General features: G+C 37.1%; 1 protein-coding gene across 1 annotated transcript; it reads left to right on the top strand.

Moving 5' to 3' along the window:
* The first annotated feature begins 1293 nt into the window (after positions 1 to 1293).
* LOC148197534 (uncharacterized) lies at positions 1294 to 14858 on the top strand. Its single transcript, XM_088114981.1, has 3 exons — positions 1294 to 5040; positions 12475 to 13559; positions 14331 to 14858. The coding sequence occupies exons 1-3, from the start codon at positions 4500 to 4502 to the stop codon at positions 14856 to 14858; spliced, it is 2154 nt and encodes a 717-aa protein (XP_087971107.1). The 5' UTR covers positions 1294 to 4499.
* Positions 14859 to 25855: the final 10997 nt, after the last annotated feature.

Here is a 25855-nt window from a genome sequence, read left to right as displayed (position 1 = left end):
GGAGTAAATCACAAATGGAATGATAATTCTTCTTTATTAAATTATGAATTTTTACTTTAAGAGAATGATCAAAGTTTTTATATTATGATATTTAAGAGTATTAAATGTTTTATTGTTCTATCTTTTACAATAAAATTAGAAATTTATTTTATAAAAGTAATCTTTCTCTTTAACACATTAAGGTTATTCTTCTTTGTTCACATCATTAAGGTGATAATTGACAAAGAGAAAATAACACACATACACATACAAGGACATAAGGATAAGTTAAAATATAAAAAAATAAGATTCATACAATTTAAATCATTAATATCTCAATAATTGTTTAAATCAAACAATACAAAAATAAATATATCAATTTTAAACTTCGACCATCCGGATACATGTATTGATGTTGGACGCATGGGAGACCTACCCTATGGTGAAACAACTCGCCCACATCAAACTACCACACACCAAGGTTAATCTGTCAAACATCTATGGTTAGTACATGACCATCAGACTAAGGACCTCCTACTACTCTTCACGACATACTCATCCTTCTTTATTTGAGATTGGAAATTATTAAGAGTGTTAGAATCATCCCCTAATCCCAAAGTCCATACTTCAATGCATCACACTACAAAACAACAATAAGGATTTTTCTGTGGAATCTCTTTCACAACATATTTATTCCCACTATCCATTTCATTTGAACATCATCATACATATAAAACATACATGAGTATTAGTATTCATTCCAACTACAAAATAAACATGCAATGAATCCACTTACATTAGTCTAAGTCAGATCAAGAATCACAAAATCATAAAAAATAAACACTACTACGAAACAAGGAGCGCCCAACGCTCAAGCCCTCGCCTAACGAGTGAGACATCTCACCCAATGAATTATAGGGAAAAAAAGGTCAAAACTTGTAAAAAAAGTTGGCACTTAGCGCCCAAGAATCCCGCTCAACGCCCAAAAACCAGTGGCTCATTGACTTGGGTAATGCTCAACACCCAAAAGTGTCGGTCAACGCCCAAAAGCATTGCTTAGTGTCGAAGAATCAAAGGCTAACTGGGTTTTGGCGCTCAGTGCCATACCAAAGCTCCTCAACGCTATACCAGAAACCAACAACTTCATTTCTGCAAATTAGGGAACCAAGATGATGGAGGACCATCTAAGCTTCACATAGGACCTTTAACAAGAGCCATGTCCAAGAGAATCCAAGAGGAAGAGGGAGCATTCACTACCTTACTCTTATGGAGTATTACTTACTAAGTTCTCTTTCTCTTTGCTAAATACTTTTACATTGCTTTTGTAGAATATTAATAAAAGGGAGGAACCATGTCTATGCAACTTAAAAGGGCTGCCACGTAAGTAAAGCAAAGAAGCACAAATGGATGGTTGGTGCCCATGGCTTTTGCATTTCGTTCAACACCAAAGACAACAACTCCATCTTCTTCAATTGCTTTGCTGAGTTGGCACTTATAGCTTGCTGCCCAAGCTTCCTCTATCTGTTTTACAGCATGTGCACATTTAAATAACTTCACAATATGTTTTAGAAGCTCTCCTTCTTCTATAAATAGAGAGCTTCATCACTTGTAAAGGTAACTTGAATTGAAGTAAAGAAATGCTGCCAATTTCCAGCTATTACTCTCAAGTTCACCTCTGTGCTTTGTTATCTAGCACCTCCTCTAGCTTCTTTCCCCTTTGGAAAGCCTACTGAGTTAGAGATCTACCAAAACATCCATTCAAATACCGCCAGACAATTTCACAAACACCTTGAGTGCGCTCCGAACCTCCACTGTTTCCTTTCATCCGCTGCCAATTCTCTGAGTTGTGGAGCTTCTTCTGCACATTCTGGAGTAGCGCCTATCATTTGGCATCAAGAGCCAGCACGTCCACGCTGTGCTTCAACGAGCTAAGTTGCTCTTTTCTTCATTTTTGTTTCTGTCATGTGCTGTCAACTCTGTCACTGTTTTATCAATTTTTTTTTAAATTCTGTTTGGCTTAATTCGTACTTGAGATTGCTATTTGTGTTCATTCAGTTGTTCCTTAGTGTTTCGTCATCATTTTAATCGGTGCACTTTGTTTGTTTGAGTTCAAATCTAGCTTTATTCATCTTTTCCAGTTTTGTCTCAGTCATGTGCCTTATGTGCAGTGTTGTTTCTGTTTCAAATGTTTGATTCTGTTCTAGCTTTCAATTTTCATTTTCAAACTGTGTATTAGATGCACGTTTAGCAATGAATCAATCCACAAAGGCAAAGAGACAATGTCTAGCCTGGATTATATGAGCTAAAGCATCCAACATTTGCGTCAATTTTCACAAAATTCTGCACAATCTTTTCAAATCTGGTATCTGTACTTTAATCTGTTTCAGACCAGATTTCTTGCTTCTAAAGCTTTGTGCAAGTTTCCTTGGTGTTGTTAAGCATTGCTACAAGTGTACAAACTCATATTAAACTCAGAAAAGCAAAATGTGTGGTTGAGTTCATAAAATCTGGTTTCAAATTCTGCATCAGAATTCATTTCTACATTGATTTGGTGCATACTGTTTCTGCCAGTTTTGTTGTATCTAAAACTTGAGACAAGTTTCTTTTATGATTTTAAGCATGTTTCAAGTGATAGTAACTCCAATCAATCACATATTTGCAAAATGAGTTGTTGAGTTGTTTCAAAATTCACTAAACAATGCTGTCACAGTTTTTTTATCAGATTTTGCACCCTGCTTGCTGTCTTTGTGTGGTTTTAGGTCACTTTAAATCTTCTAGCTGATACTCTACAGTTAGATCTAGTTGTTTAGGACCTTTCTTGCATGATTGTTGATCCATCCAGCTTTGACTCTATTGCATTTTAAATTTTGGTGCAGTTTTGTCACTTTTTCTGCATAATTTGGCAACTCATACACTGTTTTTGAGATTTTGTGACTGCCTGTGCATTTTCAATGGTTCAGCAAGTGTATTTGGTCAATTAAAACTAGTGCCTACTGTTCATTTGGTCAGTTTTCACCAAAAGTGCAAAATCAGTTTTCAGACCATTGAAATTGCTTAAGTTTGGAAGTGGACTACTGATTTGCTGCTGCAGTGTGATTCTTTGCTGTCTAAGTGTTTGTACACATCAAAATTGATGAGATAAACTTGTTTGACATATCATTGGAGCCTTTGATACACTGCCATTTGTTTTGCACACTGTTGTTCCAATTTTCCAGCCACATTTTTGGTGCAGTATGCATTTCTTTGTTGTTTTCTATACTTTCAAAGTTTCCATTTGAAATTTGGATTGGCAAAAGCTAGGGGATTCTATTCCAACCATTTTTGAATCATTATACAAGTGAATTCAAAGCATCAAAAAGCAAATAACCCCTGCAATCCAGTGTTCATGCATCCAAAACCAGAAAACACCAAAATGTACTGTTCTTAGTGGCATTTTGTCAAACAGTTTGGCATTTTCATCACACACTTTCACTGCACTTGAATTTGCTCTTTGTTTTGAGTTTTTCTTGCTTTTCTAATCTGTTCTAGACCCTATCTTAAGTTCCTTTTGTGTGCTAGCCTTTCTTCCAGCCCCAAAGTGTTTGGAAATCACTTTTATTTGCTTCCCTATATTGCTGTCACGTTATTTCTGCATTAAACTTTGCTGCAGCATTTTTTTTTTATCACTCACGGGTTTTGTGACTTTTGTCTGCTGCAACATCATATTTTGGTGGAGTTTTAACATCCAGCTAGGCCTTATCAAAGGGGTAGCATCTTAAGGAGTGGAGGTCTTGCTAACCTTGCTTCAAGTGGACTTCAGGAGCAATTTCCATTGGCTGTCCAGCACTTCTTTGCAGCAGAAAAACACCACTTTAAAGTTACATTTCAGCTCCTTTATTTAGCTGTTGCTGCCACACTTGGCTTTGTTTACATTGTCTTACACTTCATTGTATAAGTGACATTCTATCACGGAACCTTTGTAGTTAATTCTTCTTTGCTTTTGAAACTTGAGTTACTTGGGAAAATGCTTATCAAGCAATTCCAAGTACTCCATTAAACATTGTAATAGTCTAGTTGCGCATCTTAGTGTGGAAGTGTGTCAAGTGGCTCCCAGTGTCATTTGCACTTTCACTTAGGGCCGTTTTTCTTTTTCCATTCATTTCATACTTCCTTTCTTTTGTTTGTTGAATATTTGTTTCTACGTCTCCGTGATAGCTAGGTGTGCTACCATATAGACAAACCTTCGTTTGGTTTATTAGGGGCATAACATCGTTGCATTCCAAAAAGGTTTTGAACGACTTCTATCTAGAAACTTTGGTAAGAAACGTCAGGAGACACTCTGGCTAAGGAAGGACAAGGTTTCTAAGCTTGTCCATTGTGACTCACCTCTCCTTCCTGGGAGCTATTCGGTTTCTTCACCTTTAGAATCTCTGTAGAAGTCATTCACCAAAAACAAGCAAATCCTCTTTTCCAAAAGTTTTGATTCATACTTGTGCAAGGCTGTCAAATATTTGTGAAAACACTTTCTCTACTTCACAAGCATGAGTCACTCTAGTGTTCAAGGTAACACCAATCATGATCAGGACAACATAGAGTTGAGAGAAGAGCTCAATAGAACCAAGGCTGAGTTACATGAACTAAGGCAAATGGTCGCCAATCTTACTCTCATTCAAAGAGGGCATTCACAAGGGAATCACTCTCATAGGCAAAACCATGATCATGATGATCATTCCCAACATAGTGATCACCATAGTTATCACCCTTATGATCACTATCAACGACCTCCTAGGCGTAATCATAACCATAGAGACCATCATGTGGAACCTAAACTCGACCTTCCACCCTTCTTTGGACGAGACAATGTAGAAGAATACTTTGAGTGGGAGATGAAGGTTGAACAGATTTTTGAGTGCTACCACATAGATGATAGGAGGCGAGTGACCTTAGCTACCATGACTTTTCAAGGTGCAGCCCTTTATTGGTGGACCTCAATCATAAGAGATCAAAAGATGAGTGGCGACTATACCATTCAATACTGGAATGAGTTAAAAGCAGCCTTACACAGAAGGCATGTACCAGCATATTATTGATAACAGTTGAAAAACTGTTATTTTTATGATTAAAATTGACACTAAAAGCAACCTTTACACTTAGAAACTAGCTTGAAATCATGCTTTTCTTTATATTTTTGGAAATAAGAGAGCTGGACAGGTTTATGCTTGATTTCAGTGTTTTTGTGCAGGTTTTAAGGTGAATTTGGTGAAAGAAGTGAAGAAGGAGAGAATTGAAATCAGAAAAGACAACAAAAAGTGCAAAAAGGAGAAGCCGAAGTCACCGCTCAGCGGCAGTTTACCGCTGAGCGGCACTCAGGAGCTTGCGGGAGGTCCGCTGAGGGGCAAAATGGCCGCTGAGGGGAGAAAACAAGTCACGCACTCACCGCTGAGCGGTATTTTACCGCTGAGCGGCAATTTAATGGGCTTGGATTTGACTTTTTGTAATTTACGAATGATATATAAGCTTTAGGGTTTCCTAGGGTTAGGCATCTCTGGCTGGAACGAAGCAAACACTCTCTCTTCCACCCCTTTGAAGGAGGATCTTGGATGCTGAGGCTTCCTCTTCACCTTTTTAGGGTTTATTCTTTCATTCTTTCATTGTAATTCATCTAGGTTCACCATGAATATGGTGAACTAAACTCTGTATGTTTGTTGGGGAATCAATGTAATCTTTTGAAGCTCTCATATATGGAATTTGTTTTTACATCTTTTAATTAAGACTTATGCTTTCTTTCATCATTAGTTAGGGTTTTTCCTCTTTGCTTAATGCTTGCATTGTTTAACTCATTCGATGCATGATTATTAGTTTTGTCGATACGGGCACGTACGGGGAAGTCTAGATCCGGGGAATTTCTCCCAATATGATATTGGTTGTCGTTAAGCTCCTGCACTTATGAACTGATCATTAGGAATGCTAGGAATTGTATGAACTCGTGATTAGGGAGAAGCCTTCTAGAAAGGTACTTTAGAGAGTGGCATTAACAATGATGATTTGAATGTGGAATTCCTAAAATATATGAGAGTGGATAAGATGAAATTGACCCCCAACAACATATCCATACATAAATTTCATTGAAAGTGTTTATCTTTTGCTTTTTGCCATTGATCAAAATTCATGCATACATATTTATTTTCTGTCTTGCATTTTAAACCCCAATTATTTCGTTTGTAAGTCTTAGTTAATTAAGAAACCACATAACTAAACTAGGCCGTGAGTCCTTTGGGAAGAACGATACTTGGTCTAACCAAGTTTATTACTTGAACGATTCGGTCATACTTGCCGATTGAAAACAAGTTTGTGACATCATAATTTGGTGTTCATAAATTTGTCCATCAAGTTTTTGGCGCCGTTGCCGGGGACTCGTGGTTTAACTGGTTAATTTGTGTGATTATTGATTATCTTTGACTTATTTTTTTTTATTTTTAATTTAAATTTCGAATTTATTTTATTTTATTTTATTTTTCTGTTTATATTTTTCAGTTTGTATTTTATTTGATTTTATTTTATTTTTCTGTTTTCTGTTTTTCTGTTTTCTGTTTTCTGTTTTTTTATTTTTCGATTTTTATTTTTTTGTTTTTATTTCCTATCTTCTTATCTTTTCAATTATATCCTTTGATTTTTTTTTCTTTCTCTATCTTTTTGTGCTAACAATTGTTTTTAGGGTTTTGTGCCTAATGTCTGCAGAATGCAATTTGGTCAAGAATTTAACTATATGGGCACTCAATTCCACCAAAGTAATCTCAACCACTGGTGGGAACCTCACTCAAGCATGGATCAAAGCCAATTTTGGCAAGCTGCTGGACAATTTGAGAACCAACCACAACAACAATGGCAGCAACAACCCTTTCTATCAGGAAGTTTGGATAGGTTGGAGGACACCCTTCAACGATTTTTGAAAAATTCCGACTCTACTCAGAAAAGCATTGAAGAATCATGTAAAAGAATGGAGATGCAACTTCGTTACATCAATCAGAGATTGAATGATGATGTTAATACTGAAGTTAACCTTAAGGAGGAAGGGCAAGTCATTATCACTGAAAGTGACAAGATTCTTGATGAGCAAAAATTAAAGGGAGATGAGGAAAGGGTAGAGAGAAAAGAGAAAGAAGAGTTGAGTGAGAAAGATAAAGATGAAGAAAAAGAAAAAGAAGTGGTTGAGAGAGAAGAGAGAAAGAAAATTTGTGTGAAAATAAAGAAGTTGAGGAGAAAAAGAAAAGGGAAGAAAAAAATAAAAGAAAAGAAAAAGAGAAAATTTAGGGAGAGAAAAAGGAAGAAAAAGAAGATGAGAGGAAAGAAGAAGGAATCATATGAAAAATCCCATACTCATCTAAAGAAGAATCATAGGAAGGAAAAGAAATTCAAGTGCTTTATGGAAATCTTCAAGAAATTGGAGATTAAAGTTCCTATGATTGAGACATTGCAACAGGTTCCTGGTTTGATCAAATTTCTGAAGAAGTTCAGTAGAAAGAAGAAAAAGAAGAAGGAACTTGAGCTTGGGTCAAGCTAATGACGTTAAAAGAGCGCTTGCTGGGAGGCAACCCAGTGATTTAAGAACTTTTGATTTTATTTTGGTTTTGTAATTTTTAATTTGTGAACCTTATTTTTGTATTTAGTTGGTTGGATATAGCATCTACTGAAGGATGTTAGGTGGTTAAGTATCTACTGAAGGATACAATGACTGTAACACCTACTGATGGGTGTTGGTAAGAAAATTTTGCACCTACTGAAGGGTGTTGGTGGATTTTGGGTCAGGCTCGTGACGTTAAACAAGCGCTACCTGGGAGGCAACCCAGTTGATTGAATATTTTTGTTGATTTGTTTTAGTTAGGGTTTGCATAAGCATTTTGAACATTGAATTGCAGGGAGCCAGTGAGGGGCATGTCTAGGAGGCACGTAGGTTAAGAAAAGAAGGAGAAGAACACATCACGAAAGTGCCGCTGAGCGGTACTTTACAGCTGAGCGGTACTCTCGCAGAATAGGGTTTTAGTTCCCCTTAGCGGGACCCGAGCCCATTAAGGTATTTTTAAACCCTAAGCTGCGCATTCTTTCACACTTTCAGACTTTTCTTTGCACAAACACTCCCACATACCTTCTCCAAGGTTTTCCACATCTTTTCACTCTTCCCTCTTAAGAAAATTTCTCTTCCACTCACTTTTTCACTAGTGTGCCATCAAAATTTGGGGTTGGAAGAGAGCACTCTAGCTTGGAAGCATTCTCATTGCATCTAGTATCTCCACCCAAGTAAGTAAAATGCATTTTGTTCATTCTAGGGTTTTGATTTTGAATATGATTGTCAAAGCATGAAGATTTAGGGGTTTTGATTTCTTGGCATGATTTGATGATATATTTGATGTTTGAACCGATTAAACTGCATGATTATGAACTGGAAAACTAAAAATTGCATTTGGGTGGAGCTAGGAAAGCTTTAAAACAGGTTTTTCAAAAATCTGCAGAGTTACCGCTGAGGGGTAAACTGCCGCTGAGCGGCACTCTGCCAGATTTGATTTTTCTGGTTTTATGTGATCTGGAATGTGGTACTGGTGGCGCTGAGGGGGAATTCTGGCCCTCAGCGGTGGTTTAGCTTCGAAAGGAGTTATGTTCTATGTTTTACTAATGATTAACATCATGTTCTGTAGTTTTGTTTGTGTTTTGAATGTAGGAATGACATCCTCATCAGGAAAAAGATTGAAAACCATGGCAACTAAGAGAAAGGAAAAGGAATCAGAGCAACCTCACTCTAGCAAGTTCCTCTCTAGGAAACATGAGAAGCACTTTAGGGTGGTTCAGGACAGAAGACTTTTGATGGAGAGAAAGGTTGGAAAGATACCTAACCTTGCTCCTCAATTTGGAGAGCAAGTTTTAGGGAATGACTGGGGAAAGCTAGCCACTTATCCTGCACCTGCCAACATAGCTGTGGTTAAGGAATTTTACACCAATGCAAAGAAGATTGGTGATTATCCAGCTGAGAATTATTTGGGCTATGTCAGAGGCCATGCTATCAGGTATGATCCTGATTCAATTAATAACTTTCTGGACACTGTATGGGCTGGTGAGCAGTGCCAGTTTGCTCTTTGCATGGAGGAGGGTGCTGATTATGAGGATGTGGAGAGAGTATTGTGTATACCTGGAGGACACTTCCAAAGGAATCGATCTGGCTCAGTGGTTAACATTAGGAGGACAGATTTGACTCCTCGTGCAAAGTATTGGATGGCGTTTTCTCATGCCAACATTCAGCCATGTTCACATGTGTCAGATATTACTCTCAGCAGGGCATTCTTCATCTACTGTGCTATCAGAAACTTGAATGTTAATATTGGGCAGGTGATAGCTGATGAGATTAGTGTGTGCGCTAATACTTCAAACAACAAAGCACCACTAGGACATCCTTCTTTGATCACGCACCTTTGTAAGATAGCTGGGGTGGACACTTCTGCTCCACCTTTTGAGAGGCCAAGAAAAGCTATTGATGAGGCCTACTATAGACAGTACTGTGGAGGTGATGATGCAGCTCAGCCAGTTCCACCACGCCGTGCTCATAGAGAGAGAGGGCCAGCACAGAGCCAGACATCTGCTGATACACATGAAGCAGAACCATTCCAGATGAGGGACATGTACATGTCTCTTATAGGTGCTCAGTTGCAGTCCATTCACAGAGGGCAGGTGGCCACTACTGAGATGATTGTGGGGATGTATGATACACCTCCAGCCCACAGGTGGACTATGGATGAATTCCATAATGTGGTAGCTTGGCCAAAGGAGCCAGTGCATGGAGGAGGAGCTGGAGCAGCTGAAGCTTCGGCTAGAGAGATGGAAGAAGATGAAGCTGATGATGATGATGCATTTGAAGATGCTGAAGATGAGGAAGAAGAAGAAGATACAGAGGACAGCTCAGACTGATGAGGAGTTGAGATAGCATTTACTGATAAATGCTATCATATGATTATGCTTTTGTGGTTTAAGTTTTCTGAACTTATTTGTTTTGTTTTTAGATTAGGGTTTGATGTACTCTATTTGAAACCTGGTTTCTTGTGATGGTTTGCTATTAACTGTGATTGTGTGATAAGTAATGCTGAATGATGCTTATGATTGATTGATGTTGAGATGATGTGCACATTAAAATGCTTATATAGGTGATTCACAAGCTTTGTGAACAAATGCATGATATCATGATTGTGATTGTGAAATTAAGCAGGATGTGTATGTCAAATGTGAATGAGCTTATATGTGAGATTTTGAGCTCCAGAGTTGTTATTGTTGAATGTTATTACTTTGAAAGCATGAATGATTTTGCCCAGGTTTTCTATGATTGAATCAATTGCTTGTTTTGCATCATATGATCAAGGCCGTTTGTTGGAAACCTTTTTATTGGCCAAATTTATAAAAATTAGCCCACTAAAAAAAAAGAACACTTTGTGTTCTATCCTTTGAACCCTTAGCCTTGAATATACACTGAAACCTTTGATTGAAAAATCTTTACCTTGAGTTAAGTAGAAAATCTTGTGTGGTATTGTTAAATGTTCAAGTTTGGGGTTGTTGGGAAAACATGAAAAGCATTGAGCTAAGAGCTAAAAAGTAAGAATATGCAAAGAAAAAGAAAAGAAAAGAAAAAGAAGCAAAGCTCAATGCAAAGGCAAAAAGAGAGTTGGGTATGAATAAGATGATTGTGTTGTTATGATTCTATTAACTCAAGGATTTTGTGATCCAGAAAAACCAATTTTCTTGTTAGTCCAGCCACATTATAAGCCATAGAAAAGTCCTTGTGATGATGCATGCTTGTGAATGTTTTTGATTGTGGTAAAATGAAAGGCAAATTTGATTCATGTGACATTGTGATAGTAGAGTGAATGAGTGATCATCTCTTATACACTTGAGTGTGAGTGAAACACTTGACTTAGTGAGGAAATATTACATGAACACATGAACATCCATGCTTAATTGATTGATCATTCATGAGAATACCATTTGTTGGAATTTAAATGACTTTGTGAACACTAAAACATGTGCACATCTTGATTAAATTCTTGGTCATAAGTTTGAGTGAAGTTGTTACTTATCTTGAAAAAGAGGATTTTTGAATGAGTGAACCATCATATGAATTGGTTGAAGATTGAGTTACATCTTATTTGCTTGAGGACAAGCAAAGTTTTAAGTTTGGGGTTGTGATAACAGTTGAAAAACTGTTATTTTTATGATTAAAATTGACACTAAAAGCAACCTTTACACTTAGAAACTAGCTTGAAATCATGCTTTTCTTTATATTTTTGGAAATAAGAGAGCTGGACAGGTTTATACTTGATTTCAGTGTTTTTGTGCAGGTTTTAAGGTGAATTTGGTGAAAGAAGTGAAGAAGGAGAGAATTGAAATCAGAAAAGACAACAAAAAGTGCAAAAAGGAGAAGCCGAAGTCACCGCTCAGCGGCAGTTTACCGCTGAGCGGCACTCAGGAGCTTGCGGGAGGTCCGCTGAGGGGCAAAATGGCCGCTGAGGGGAGAAAACAAGTCACGCACTCACCGCTGAGCGGTATTTTACCGCTGAGCGGCAATTTAATGGGCTTGGATTTGACTTTTTGTAATTTACGAATGATATATAAGCTTTAGGGTTTCCTAGGGTTAGGCATCTCTGGCTGGAACGAAGCAAACACTCTCTCTTCCACCCCTTTGAAGGAGGATCTTGGATGCTGAGGCTTCCTCTTCACCTTTTTAGGGTTTATTCTTTCATTCTTTCATTGTAATTCATCTAGGTTCACCATGAATATGGTGAACTAAACTCTGTATGTTTGTTGGGGAATCAATGTAATCTTTTGAAGCTCTCATATATGGAATCTGTTTTTACATCTTTTAATTAAGACTTATGCTTTCTTTCATCATTAGTTAGGGTTTTTCCTCTTTGCTTAATGCTTGCATTGTTTAACTCATTCGATGCATGATTATTGGTTTTGTCGATACGGGCACGTACGGGGAAGTCTAGATCCGGGGAATTTCTCCCAATATGATATTGGTTGTCGTTAAGCTCCTGCACTTATGAACTGATCATTAGGAATGCTAGGAATTGTATGAACTCGTGATTAGGGAGAAGCCTTCTAGAAAGGTACTTTAGAGAGTGGCATTAACAATGATGATTTGAATGTGGAATTCCTAAAATATATGAGAGTGGATAAGATGAAATTGACCCCCAACAACATATCCATACATAAATTTCATTGAAAGTGTTTATCTTTTGCTTTTTGCCATTGATCAAAATTCATGCATACATATTTATTTTCTGTCTTGCATTTTAAACCCCAATTATTTCGTTTGTAAGTCTTAGTTAATTAAGAAACCACATAACTAAACTAGGCCGTGAGTCCTTTGGGAAGAACGATACTTGGTCTAACCAAGTTTATTACTTGAACGATTCGGTCATACTTGCCGATTGAAAACAAGTTTGTGACATCATAATTTGGTGTTCATAAATTTGTCCATCAATTATGCTAGAGAAGTCATGGACAAGCTCCATAGACTTCAACAAAGAAACATGAGTGTTGAGGAATATCGGCAGAAATTAGAATTACTCATGTTAAGAGCTGGGACTAAAGAGGAAGAGAGATTCACCATAGCTAGATTCCAGAGTGGATTGAACTATGAGATTAGAGATAAGGTAGAACTCTTACCTTACTTAGATCTCAATGACTTTGTCCAGCTATGTGTGAGAGTGGAAGAACAAAATAGAAGAAAAGCTTCCACAAAGAGACCTTATGCTACCTCCTCTTCATATAGGAAAGATTTTAAGAGGGAGGGTAGTTTTCCAAGATATGAAGAATCAAAAGAGAGAGAGCGTGAACGAGAGAAAGATAAGATCAAAAGCAAGGATAGAGAGCTAAGAAAAGAAAAAGAGAACTCTAAAGGAAAGGAACAACGGTCTCCAAGAGAGCAAACTAGAGATTCCAAGGGTAGGGAGACTAGATGTTTTAAATGTGGGGCTAGAGGACACTATTCAACTGAGTGTCACTTCAAAAAGTCAACCTATATCCTTGAGCATGAAAATCATAGTGAGGTATCAACCTCCAGTGCGTCTGAGTTGTCCTCATCTGAAGAGGAACATGAAGCTCCACCTTGTGATGGAGATCTTCTTATGGTTAGGAGACTCCTTGAAGCAAAGCATGTGGAGTTAGAACAATCTCAACGCGAAAACCTATTCCACACACGCTGCAAAGTTTTTGATAAAACTTGTTCTATGATTGTGGATAGTGGTTCTTGTTGTAATTGTTGTAGCTTTAAAATGGTGGAAAAGCTAGGCTTAACTCCTACTCCTCATCCTAACCCTTACAAACTTCAATGGATAAAAGAGGATGAAGGAATAGTTGTTAAGGAACAAGTAAGTGTACCAATTTCCATAGGCAAGTATGAAGATCAAATCATTTGTGATATTGTTCCAATGGAAGCAGGTCACATCTTACTTGGGCGACCTTGGCAATATGACAAACAAGCTTTGCATGATGGGGTCACCAACAAGATCACCATCCAACACAAAGGCAAAAAGATTATCTTGAGCCCTCTTACACCATCACAAGTACGAGAGGATCAAATAATACTTAAAAAAAAATTGGATGGTGAGAAAAAGCTCAAAAATAAAACAGTTTCAAAAGAGAAGAATTTGAGTTTGTTAGAAAGTGCCTCAACCAATGTAGTTGTCCCAACAAAACAATCTAAAAATCTTTTTCTTGGACAACCTCACTTTCTACTCTATTGCAAAGAGGCACTTGTTTGCATAAATCATCCACTTGATTCTCTTCCCAAAGGGTTACAAAAGCTTTTGAAAGAATTTAATGATTTATTTCCTAAAGAGGTTCCAAGTGGTTTACCACCTCTTAGAGGAATTGAACATCAGATTGATTTGATCCCTGGAGCTAGTCTTCCCAATAGACCAGCTTATAGGACTAACCCTACAGAAACCAAAGAGATAGAGAGGCAAGTCCATGATTTATTGGAAAAAGGGTGGATACAAAAAAGTCTTAGCCCTTGTGCCGCGCCAGTGTTGTTAGTCCCAAAGGAAGATGGTTCTTGGCGAATGTGTACAGATTGTAGGGCTATCAACAACATTACAGTCAAGTATAGGCACCCTATTCCTCGGTTGGACGATATGTTAGATGAGTTACATGGAGCAAACATGTTCACCAAGATTGATCTTAAAAGTGGATATCATCAAATAAGAATCAAAGACGGAGATGAATGGAAAACCGCTTTTAAGACCAAATTTGGCCTCTATGAATGGTTAGTCATGCCTTTTGGCTTAACCAATGCTCCTAGTACATTCATGCGACTAATGAATCATGTCCTTCAGGAATACATCGGCAGCTTTGTTGTAGTCTACTTTGATGACATTCTAATCTATAGCAAAGGTCTTAAAGAACATCTTCACCATGTGAGGAAAGTTTTGATTTTACTTAGACAACATCACTTATTTGCCAACTTTGACAAATGTACCTTTTGTCAAGACAGTGTCATTTTTCTGGGATTCAAAGTTGGGAAAGAAGGTGTACATGTTGATCCTAGCAAAATCAATGCTATCCAAGAGTGGCCTGTCTTGAAAACAGTGGGAGAAGTAAGAAGTTTTCTAGGTCTAGCAGGTTTCTATAGACGATTTGTAGAAAATTTCTCTACTATTGCTGCTCCCCTCAATGAACTTTTAAAGAAAGATGTGTCATTCAAATGGGATGAAAAGCAAAGTCTAGCCTTTGAGACCTTGAAGCATAAGTTAACACATGCACCCATTCTACATTTACCTGATTTTTCTAAAGCTTTTCAAGTCGAATGTGATGCATCTGGGGTAGGAATAGGAGCTGTCCTTATACAAGAAGGTCACCCATAGCTTATTTTAGTGAAAAACTCAGGGGACCTACATTGAATTATCCTACCTATGACAAAGAACTATATGCCCTTATTCGAGCATTGCAAACTTGGGAGCATTACTTGGTGTCTAGAGAATTTATTATCAATACTGACCATGAATCTCTCAAGTATATTAAAGGGCAAGGAAAGCTGAACAAAAGACATGCCAAGTGGATAGAATATCTCGAGCAGTTTCAATATGTCATCAAACATAAAAAGGGAAGTACTAATGTTGTTGTGGATGCTCTATCTAGACGTCATGCATTGTTAGTTACTTTAGGATCACAAATACTAGGTTTTGATGACATTAAGCAACTTTATGAAACTGATCCTACATTTGCATCCACATATGCATCTTGTCTTAAGAAGCCATTCGACGGATTCTATATTTCTGAGGGGTATCTTTTTAATAAAGGAAAATTATGCATACCCCAAGGATCCATTCGAAAGCTTCTTATCAAGGAAAGTCATGGAGGAGGACTCATGGGCCATCATGGAGTTGATAAAACTCTTCATACTTTAAAAAGCAAATTTTATTGGCCACACATGAGAATAGATGTCCAAAAGCATTGTTCTAGTTGCATAGCTTGTTTACAAGCTAAATCTAAAGTCATGCCCCATGGACTCTATCTTCCTCTTCCAATAGCTAGCACCCCTTGGGAGGACATTAGTATGGATTTTGTCCTAGGTCTACCGAGAACTCAAAAGGGGTTTGATTCAATCTTTGTGGTAGTTGATAGATTTAGTAAAATGGCTCATTTCATACCTTGCCACAAAGTAGATGATGCTAGCTATATAGCAAGACTTTTCTTCAAAGAAGTAGTCAAATTACATGGCTTACCTAAAACTATAGTTTCTGATAGAGATGTTAAGTTCCTTAGCTACTTTTGGAAAACACTTTGGGCCAAGCTAGGAACTAAACTACTATTTTCTACTACATGTCACCCACAAACTGATGGGCAAACAGAAGTAGTAAATAGATCTCTATCAATTCTATTAAGGGTAATGTTAAAGGGCAATATTAAAAATTGGGATGATCATCTACCTCATATAGAGTTTGCTTATAATAGAGTAGTTCACAAGACTACTAAACTTTCTCCTTTTGAGGTTGTTTATGGTTTTAACCCTATCACACCGCTTGATTTACTTCCTCTTCCAGATTCATCTTCTTTTCTTCATAAAGAAGGTATTTCTAAAGCGGAGTTTATCAAAAAGTTACATGAAAAGGTTAAAACCCATATTGAAAAACAAACTCAAAAATATTCTGACTACAACAACAAAGGGAGAAAACAAGTAATCTTTAAAGAGGGAGACTTAGTTTGGCTTCACTTGAGAAAGGAAAGATTTCCTTCTCAACGTAAATCCAAATTAAGCCCAAGAGGTGATGGTCCTTTCAAAGTGGTCAAGAAAATAAATGATAATGCATATCAATTAGACCTTCCTGAAAGTTATGGCGTCAGTCCTACTTTTAACATTTGTGATTTAATTCCTTTCACAGGAGATGCCCAACAGGATTCCCAAGATCTGAGGACAGATCTTTTTCAAGAGGGAGGGACTGATGGAGGACCATCTCACATAGGACCTTTAACAAGAGCCATGTCCAAGAGAATCCAAGAGGAAGAGGGAGCATTCACTACCTTACTCTTATGGAGTATTACTTACTAAGTTCTCTTTCTCTTTGCTAAATACTTTTACATTGCTTTTGTAGAATATTAATAAAAGGGAGGAACCATGTCTATGCAACTTAAAAGGGCTGCCACGTAAGTAAAGCAAAGAAGCACAAATGGATGGTTGGTGCCCATGGCTTTTGCATTTCGTTCAACACCAAAGACAACAACTCCATCTTCTTCAATTGCTTTGCTGAGTTGGCACTTATAGCTTGCTGCCCAAGCTTCCTCTATCTGTTTTACAGCATGTGCACATTTAAATAACTTCACAATATGTTTTAGAAGCTCTCCTTCTTCTATAAATAGAGAGCTTCATCACTTGTAAAGGTAACTTGAATTGAAGTAAAGAAATGCTGCCAATTTCCAGCTATTACTCTCAAGTTCACCTCTGTGCTTTGTTATCTAGCACCTCCTCTAGCTTCTTTCCCCTTTGGAAAGCCTACTGAGTTAGAGATCTACCAAAACATCCATTCAAATACCGCCAGACAATTTCACAAACACCTTGAGTGCGCTCCGAACCTCCACTGTTTCCTTTCATCCGCTGCCAATTCTCTGAGTTGTGGAGCTTCTTCTGCACATTCTGGAGTAGCGCCTATCACAAGAAGTTGTTCAGATGACCAAACTAGTATTTTTGACTCAATGAAGAGTTCTAAAATAGGTTTTGATGTCAAATTGAACACCAAATCGCTCAATTGATTCAAAATCCCTTATTATCTAATTCAAAACCAAACCCATAACTCATATAGCAAATTTCACATATTTGATATTAGATTTTAATGAAATAAATGGATAACAAAGTCCTAATTCACACAAAAACAAACTCTAAACATCAGGTTCCTCCTAAAACAACTCCTCTAAAACTTCACCGGTTAAAACCCAAAATTTTAGACCAAAAACCAGTCATTTCTCTAACCTGTTCTCAAATTAAAGTTCAACAACTAATTGCTCAACGAAATTAACAGCCTATTATCCACAAATCATCAAGAATTAAGCATAATTCAGTAATCAATTATAACAAGTCTCTTCTAATATCAGACAACACACATTTAGATCAAGTTCAAGCAATTATACCACACAACTACAAAATCTCAAACAAGCTTAATCTTTAAATCAAAGTCAAGCATACCAACTCAGATTATCAAAGCACTAAAACAATAGAAAAGAGGTATTTAACTCCCCTTACCTAACAGAAGGCTAAATTGCTCTAAGAAGCCTAAAACAACTCTAAACACACAGGAAGTCATATATACTCCTATAAACCACAAAAACACGATTAGGGTACACCGTTATGACTATTAATTAACAGAGAGTCTTATAAAAAAACTCAAACGTCACATGCAAAACAAAGAGAGCTAGCATGCAAGGAAAAAGAAACTGACCAAAGGAAATAGCAAAAAACCAACTTACTCTATTTGAGAAACCAACCAGGTAGACTTGAAAATCTCATCATGATGATCACCGAGATGGTCTCCAATCTTTAAATAGATGAATAGAGAGCGAGAACTCTAGAAAAATGATTTCTAGAGAGATAGTATGTTTTAAAATTATGAAACTCGTTTATAACAAAAATATTTATATTAAAACATTTAATATTAAAATAATCGAGTCTCACAATTTTAAACCACTACCATTTTTAAAATGTTATTTTCTAGGTCTTTACAATCATCAATCATTTGAGAAAAGAATATATTTAAATTTAGTTATGTTTAGGTATTTTACTTTATGTACTTTAATTTTGGGCAAGTTTGTGTTTAAGTTGGAACTTTCTTGGAATAAGGAATTGTAGATAAGAAAAGTTATTTTTGTTTTTCTATATAACTTTTGAATAGATGATTTGGATGTAAAGGTGATGTGGTCACAATAATTTTATGCAAGATACTATGTTGTTTGAATATAAAAATTTGAGATGAAAATATTTTATTAAAATGAATGAATTCAAAATGAGATGTTTGTTGTATGTTGAGTAGTGAAAAGTTGTTATTTAAAAAAAAATATATATTAGGCATAAGAAATGAAGAAAAATATCAATTTGAACCAATTGAACTTCTATCATATTTTGTTGGTTTTTTAAATTATGTAGAATCATTAGACGAACACAAAATTATCATTGGTGAAATTGAATTAATTGAAAACCTAGGAGCTTTGGTCACTAGGTAAGCCAAATTCATTAAGTGAGTTATTTAGATAAAAATCTCCTAATGGTAACTAGGTGAGCCAATTTTCATTGGGCAAAGTTAAATTAAATTAATTGAAAACCCAAGACTTTTGGTCGTTAGGCGAGTAAATTCTTGTCTAACAAATTGGTTTTATAAAAAATCTTAATGGTGTAGTCATTGAGCAAGATAAATTGTCGTTGGGCAAATAATATACATTGGGTGTGTTGATGCCTTAAACTAGAACAATGCTTAATTCGTTGGGTGAGACATGTCGGCCAAGTGAGAGATTTTTTTTTATAAACTAAAGAAAACATGTCAAATGTTTCAAAATGCTAAAATTTGTTTATTATTCACCATAGTGTTATATTTGATGAATATATTGTATTTGAATATTATTTTAGTGTAATAGAAAATTAATTGTAATTTATTAACAATTAAATTGTGGCTTGTTTAAATGAGTTATACTAATAAGATTGATGAAATTTATATGAATTTGGGGTTATACCTCTCGAATTATGTGTGAACCATTACTTGAGCTACATATTAAATATTGATACATATATTGTAATAAAGAATTTTTTTTTTGTTTTACTAATGATATAATGGATAGTTTGTTTTTGCTATTACAAGAAATATAATGTTTTATTATGAGAAGTAAAAAGTTGAAAAATGTTATTTCTAGAAATAATTATGAACTTTTACATTTTACAGTTTTGTATTGTAAAAAAGATTTCGAGTGACTTAAAACGTATAGTTTTTATTTGTTTAAATTTTTCCGGAAAGGTTATGACTAAAATATTATTTTTCTTTTAAAAATATGATTATTTAAGAGTAGAAAAGATTGGAATCATGACAATATATAATATTTTTCTTAGTGATGTTAAAATGAGTTGTAAGCCAATTTGACTCACCACGGGTTTGAGTAGGGATAGGTTTGAAAAAGATGTAATTTTTTTATGCGGGTTAGTTCTCAATCCAGTTTGTGCGAACCTGAAAAATTTGAATTAGAAAGTTGATAGCGTATTAAGTTAATGAAACCAGGATTTTTTTTTCTTAAAAACACATTTCAAAACATCCTGGTTCATTAGCCAAACCCTACTATCTCTCTAGAACTCAGTTCTTCCAAGTTCTCTGCCTTCTCTCTACCAAATCTCTTCTCTGAACCATTTGATTTCTGATCAGGTGGTGCCCAAGCATCCACAACGTAGAAACCTTCAAAACCAACCGATCAGTTTCGGGTCCTAGTCGGGTAAGTGGCTCTATCCAGCTCTTCTTTGTTCTTAAACTAGGACATGCAACCTTTGCTTGTTGCATGCGTCTTGTGCTTTCCCTTTTCTGTTCTCCGCTAAATTTTGAGCTCTAAGAGCTGTTTCCATCACCATTTCGGTGGTTATAGGGCACTGTTTAGGTTCTTCACCGAGTAGAGTGATGGACAAATTTATGAACACCAAATTATGATGTCACAAACTTGTTTTCAATCGGCAAGTATGACCGAATCGTTCAAGTAATAAAACTTGGTAAGACCAAGTATCGTTCTTCCCAAAGGACTCACGACCTAGTTTAGTTATGTGATTTCTTAATTAACTAAGACTTACAAACGAATTAATTGGGGTTTAAAATGCAAGACAGAAAATAAACATGTATGCATGAATTGTGATCAATGGCAAAAAGCAAAAGATAAACACTTTCAATGAAATTTATGTATGGATATGTTGTTGGGGTTCAATTTCATCTTATCCACTCTCATATATTTTAGGAATTCAACGATCAAATCACCATTGTTAATGCCACTCTCTAATGTACCTTTCCAGAAGGCTTCTCCCTAATCACGAGTTCATACAATTCCTAGCATTCCTAATGATTAGTTCATAAGTACAGGAGCTTAACGACAACCAATATAAAATTGGGAGAAATTCCCCGGATCTAGACTTCCCCGTACGTTCCCGTATCGACAAAACCAATAATCATGCATCGAATGAGTTAAACCATGCAAGCATTAAACAAAGAGGAAAAACCCTAACTAATGATGAAAGAAAGCATAAGTCTTAATTAAAAGATGTAAAAACATATTCCATATATGAGAGTTTCACAAGACTACATTGATTCCCCAACAAACATAAAGAGGTTAGTTCACCATATTCATGGTGAACCTAGATGAATTACAATGAAAGAATGAAAGAATAAACCCTAAAAAGAGAAGAGGAGAGCTGTCACCATCTCCCAATCTACCCCAAGGGGTGGAAGAGAGAGTATTTGCTTCGTTTCAGCCAGAGATACCTAACCCTAGGAAACCCTAAAGCTTATGTATCATTCGTAAATTACAAAAAGTCAAGTCCAAGCCCATTAAAGTACCGCTCAGCGGTAAAATACCGCTCAGCGGTGAGTGCGTGACTTGTTTTCTCCCTCAGCGGCCATTTTGCCCCTCAGCGGACCTCCCGCAAACTCCTGAGTGCCGCTCAGCGGTAAACTGCCGCTGAGCGGTGACTTCGGCTTCTCCTTTTGCACTTTTTATTGTCTTTTCTGATTTCATCTCTCTCCTTCTTCACTTCTTTTACCAAATTCACCTTAAAACCTGCACAAAAACATTGAAATCAAGCATAAACCTGTCCAGCTCTCTTATTTCCAAAAATATACAGAAAAGCATGATTTCAAGCTAGTTTCTAAGTGTAAAGGTTGCTTTTAGTGTCAATTTTAATCATGAAAATAACAGTTTTTCAACTGTTATCACAACCCCAAACTTAAAACTTTGCTTGTCCTCAAGCAAATAAGATGTAACTCTATCTTTAAACCAATTCATATGATGATTCACTTCATTCAAAAATCTTCTTTTCAAGATAAGCAAAAACTTCACTCAAACTTATGACCAAGAGTTCGATCAAGATGTGCACATGCTTTAGTATTCACAAAGTCATTTAAATTCCAACAAATGCTATTTTCATGAATGATCAATCAATTAAACATGGATGTTCATGTGTTCATGTGATATTTCCTCACTCAGTCAAGTGTTTCACTCACACTCAAGTGTATAAGAGATGATCACTCATTCACTCTACTATCACAATGTTACATGAATTAACTTTACCTTTCATTTTACCACAATCAAAAACATTCACAAGCATGCATCATCACAAGGACTTTTCTATGGCTTATAATGTGGCTGGGCTAACAAGAAAATTGGTTTTTCTGGATCACAAAATCCTTGAGTTAATAGAATCATAACAACACAATCATCTTATTCATTCCCAACTTTCTTTTGCCTTTGCATTGAGCTTTGCTTCTTTTTCTTTTCTTTTCTTTTTCTTTGCATATTCTTACTTTTTTTAACTCTTAGCTCAATGCTTTTCATGTTTTTCCCAACAACCCCAAACTTGAATATTTAACAATACCACACAAGATCTTCTACTTAACTCAAGGTAAAGATTTTCAACTAAGGGTTTTCAGTGTATATTCAAGGCTAAGGGTTCAAAAGATAGAACACACAGTGTTCTCTTTTAATGGGCTGATTTTATGAATTTGGCCAATGAAAAGGTTTTCAACAAATTGCCTTGATCACATGATGCAAAACAAGCAATTGATTCAATCATAGAAAACCTGGGCAAAACCATTCATGCTTTCAAAGTAATAGCATTCAACAATAACAACTCTGAAGCTCAAAATCTCACACATAAGCTCATTCACATTTAACATACACATCCTGCTTAATTTCACAATCACAATCATGATATCATGCATTTGTTCACAAAGCTTGTGAATCACCTGTATAAGCATTTTAATGTGCACATCATCTCAACATCAATTAATCATAAGCATCATTCAGTATTACTTATCACACAATCACAGTTAATAGCAAACCATCACAAGGTAAGGGGAGCTAGATATTCTTTTGAATTTATTGTATGATGTGTATGCATGTTGAAATCTGAATTGATATGTTGTTTGAGAAATAATTCCGTTTATGGTAGCTTAATTTCCATGTGCTGAAGTGTTGAATCTATGAATCTGTGAGGTGATGTTAATAAACTGTATTGGATGCGTTTGACTGTTGGAATTGTTCATGTTAGAAGTATTTTGAGTAGAAGATTGTTATAAACTGGTTTTGGCAGAAGCATAGTGAAATACTAGTGTTTTAAAACTGTTGAGAGGAAGTGAGATAGTGATTTTGAGCTTTGGATGTCCAGAGTGCATTTGGGCTATTAGGGCAGTTTCAACTAGTGTATTGTGACTTGTTTGTGTCACCAAAGTGGTCCAAATAAGTGTAAAGTATCAGAGCTGGGTTCGGGTTCCTCAAGTTGTGGAAATTGTTGTTGATGCGTAAAAGTTGGGTTGGAATCACTTTAGAATTGTAGTAGGAAAGTTTAGGAACATCTAGACAAGTTTAATCAAGTGTAAAACAGGAATTAGAGGTAGTAGAAATTAGAGAAAAGACCTCGAAATGGTAAGGGGGTGTGAGTGAATAATTATGTAGAATTTGCGTTCTGCAGATGATGCAGAGTCGCTATGTGAATTGTCTCGCATAGCGAGTCCCTGTAGAGAGTGCTCACTGTTTGGGTCATTCGCTGTGTGAGCTGGTGTGCTGTGCGAATGACCAGAGGGTGCTGCTCTTTGCCTTGTGATTCGCATAGCGAATCCTGTAGCTATGCGACTGGTTGTGGCCTGGAGCCACTACCATTTTAATTAGAAAGGCGAGTTGGGCACAAAGCGATAAGGTTTGGGTGTGTGCTCTCTGTTTGAGCTCTCGCATAGCGACCTAGGTGCACTATGCGAGAGACTTGAGCTTGTAGCCTCAGCGAGTTAATTTGCATAGCGAATTGGGGTGCGTTGTACGAGACTCTCCTGTCTCGCCTTGCGCGTGGGATGCGCTCTACGAATCTTCTAAGTTCAGATTTCTCTTTTGCTCTTGCTTTGGTTGAATTAAGTTTGTGGAATGATTGGAATGCATAGTATGATGGTGGTAATGTTATTACATTGAAAGTATGTGAATGTATGAGACATGTTTGGTGGTTGAATGTAACAAAGTATGGTTGATGGACGTAATTCCATGGATCTCAAAGGGAGGTTACATGGTGGTGCCCTATGTTATGGACGTAATTCCATGGATCTTAAAGTAGGTTACATGGTGGTGCCCTATGTTATGGACATAATTCCATGAACCTCATAGGAATAGACTGATGAGTGCATATTTATGCCCACATTTATGCTTTAAAATTAAGTTTTTGATGTTCTTGAATGATTGATTTAAAGAGGATTTGTGATGATTTGATATATTGTGTTTGGAATTAAAAGGGACTTAAAAAGTAATTTTAATTGCATAAATTATTCTTAGAAATTCTTACGTTTATTTGTGCAGCTGAAATTATAAGTTCTATTGGTCTAATTGGCAATTCAAGGCCCAAAATCAGGTTTTATTTGGAAATAATGTACAGATGGGCCAAACAGGCAGACTTTACCCTTGCACTCCCTAAAATCCCTACATACAATCCTATTTCTGAAACGGGCCCAATACTAAGCCAAATAGTAACGCTATTCTAAATACACCTCCTAAATTTTCCTACCCATACCCCTCCTAAGCCAAACTTCACCAGATCATGCCACGTGGCAGTCCACCACTAATAAATTGAACCACTCAGATGATGCCACATCACTGATCCTTGCACTCACTGGTGAACCCCTCAAAACACGCCACATCAGCCCTAACACACGAGCATCATCTTCCACCCACTGAAACCCTAGCCGCCACCGTGAAACCGTCCGCCGTTGCTACAACCTCCACGGCCACCATTCATCTCCTCCTTTCTCGCCGGCGCATCAACGGTCCACCACTCCCGCCATCACAACGCCGCAGATCCGTACCACCCTCACCGCCGGCCAACTTCTTTTTCTTTCTCGCAAGATCCAGATAGCCGCCGCGGATACTAGTCAGGCCGCCACCATGAAGCCACCTCTTCGCCAGCGCCTCCGCCGCAAACCCCAATGTCGCGCCGCCGCTATAAACCCTAGATCTGACCAAACCCAGGCCGCTGTCAACCTTCGAGCCACCGCCGTGAAACCCCACCATCGACGCGGATCCACCTTCGTCAATTGCGAGACCTAGCCGCGCTACTTCCATCTGGTGCCTCCACACCACAGCGCCTCAACCATGGCAGTTTCTCCCTCACCGTCATCTCCTTCTTCATCGCAAAGCCACCGTCCGCGAGAGGCCACCATCCTCATCCTCGTCGCGACAACGCACATCACCATCTTCCTCGCTCTACCAGAATTGCGAGTTCGTCTTCGCATCTCCACAGAAATCGCGGAACCCAATCGCATCTCCATCAACGCCAACCTCCATCCGCCATCACCAAATCTGAAACTGTGAAACCGCCGCTCCCCATCATCAACACGCACCTGCATTTAGAAAACCCAGAGACAAAAGCATCATCACCACCGCGAAGGCGAAAGCGTATAGAAGAACGCGTTCTCACGGCGGCATAGGAGCCTTCCCCAATCTGAAACCCTAATTTTGGGTGGGAAAGGGGCTGACACGTGTCAGTACCTCTTGGTGCGTCCTCTTCTGGTCAAAGCTGGTCAACTGAGGGGCTTTCTTGCAATTTCAGAAACTCAGAAGGGGCTAAAGTGCAGATAGAGGAAATTTCAGGGTATTTGTGCACTTTTGGAAAGTCAGAAAAGCTAATAGATAAAATTCAGTTGTTAAGTTAATGTAATTTGGGAATATCAACAGAAAATATCTTCCAAATAATGTTATAATCTTTTAGTTATTTGGAAGATATAAGATAAAAGATTTTATCCACTGAATAATCAGAGTCCAAGCCCAATCAAGCCTTATATAAAGAGACCCAGGGGGAACTTCAATTCATTCATTCTCTCATACTCCTCTTACTTTTCATTCATCTTTTATTCAACTCCATTCATGAAGTGTGATAACAGTTGAAAAATTGTTATTTTCATGCTTAAAATTGATACTAAAAGCAATCTTTAACACTTAGAAACTAACTTGAAATCATGCTTTTGTTTATATTTTTAGAAATAAGAGAGTTGGACAGGTTTATGCTTGATTTCATTGTTTTATGCAGGTTTTAAGGTGAATTTGATGAAAGAAGTGAAGAAGGATAGAGATGGAATCAGAAAAGAACTCAAAAAGTGCAAAAGAAGAGAAG

Source organism: Vigna umbellata, chromosome 5, assembly GCF_029865625.1.
Source record: "Vigna umbellata cultivar VRB3 chromosome 5, Vumbellata_1.0, whole genome shotgun sequence".
Classification (NCBI taxonomy): Eukaryota; Viridiplantae; Streptophyta; class Magnoliopsida; order Fabales; family Fabaceae; genus Vigna; species Vigna umbellata.
The sequence above is the reverse complement of the archived record's forward strand: the minus strand, read 5'-3'. Positions and strand labels throughout refer to the sequence as shown.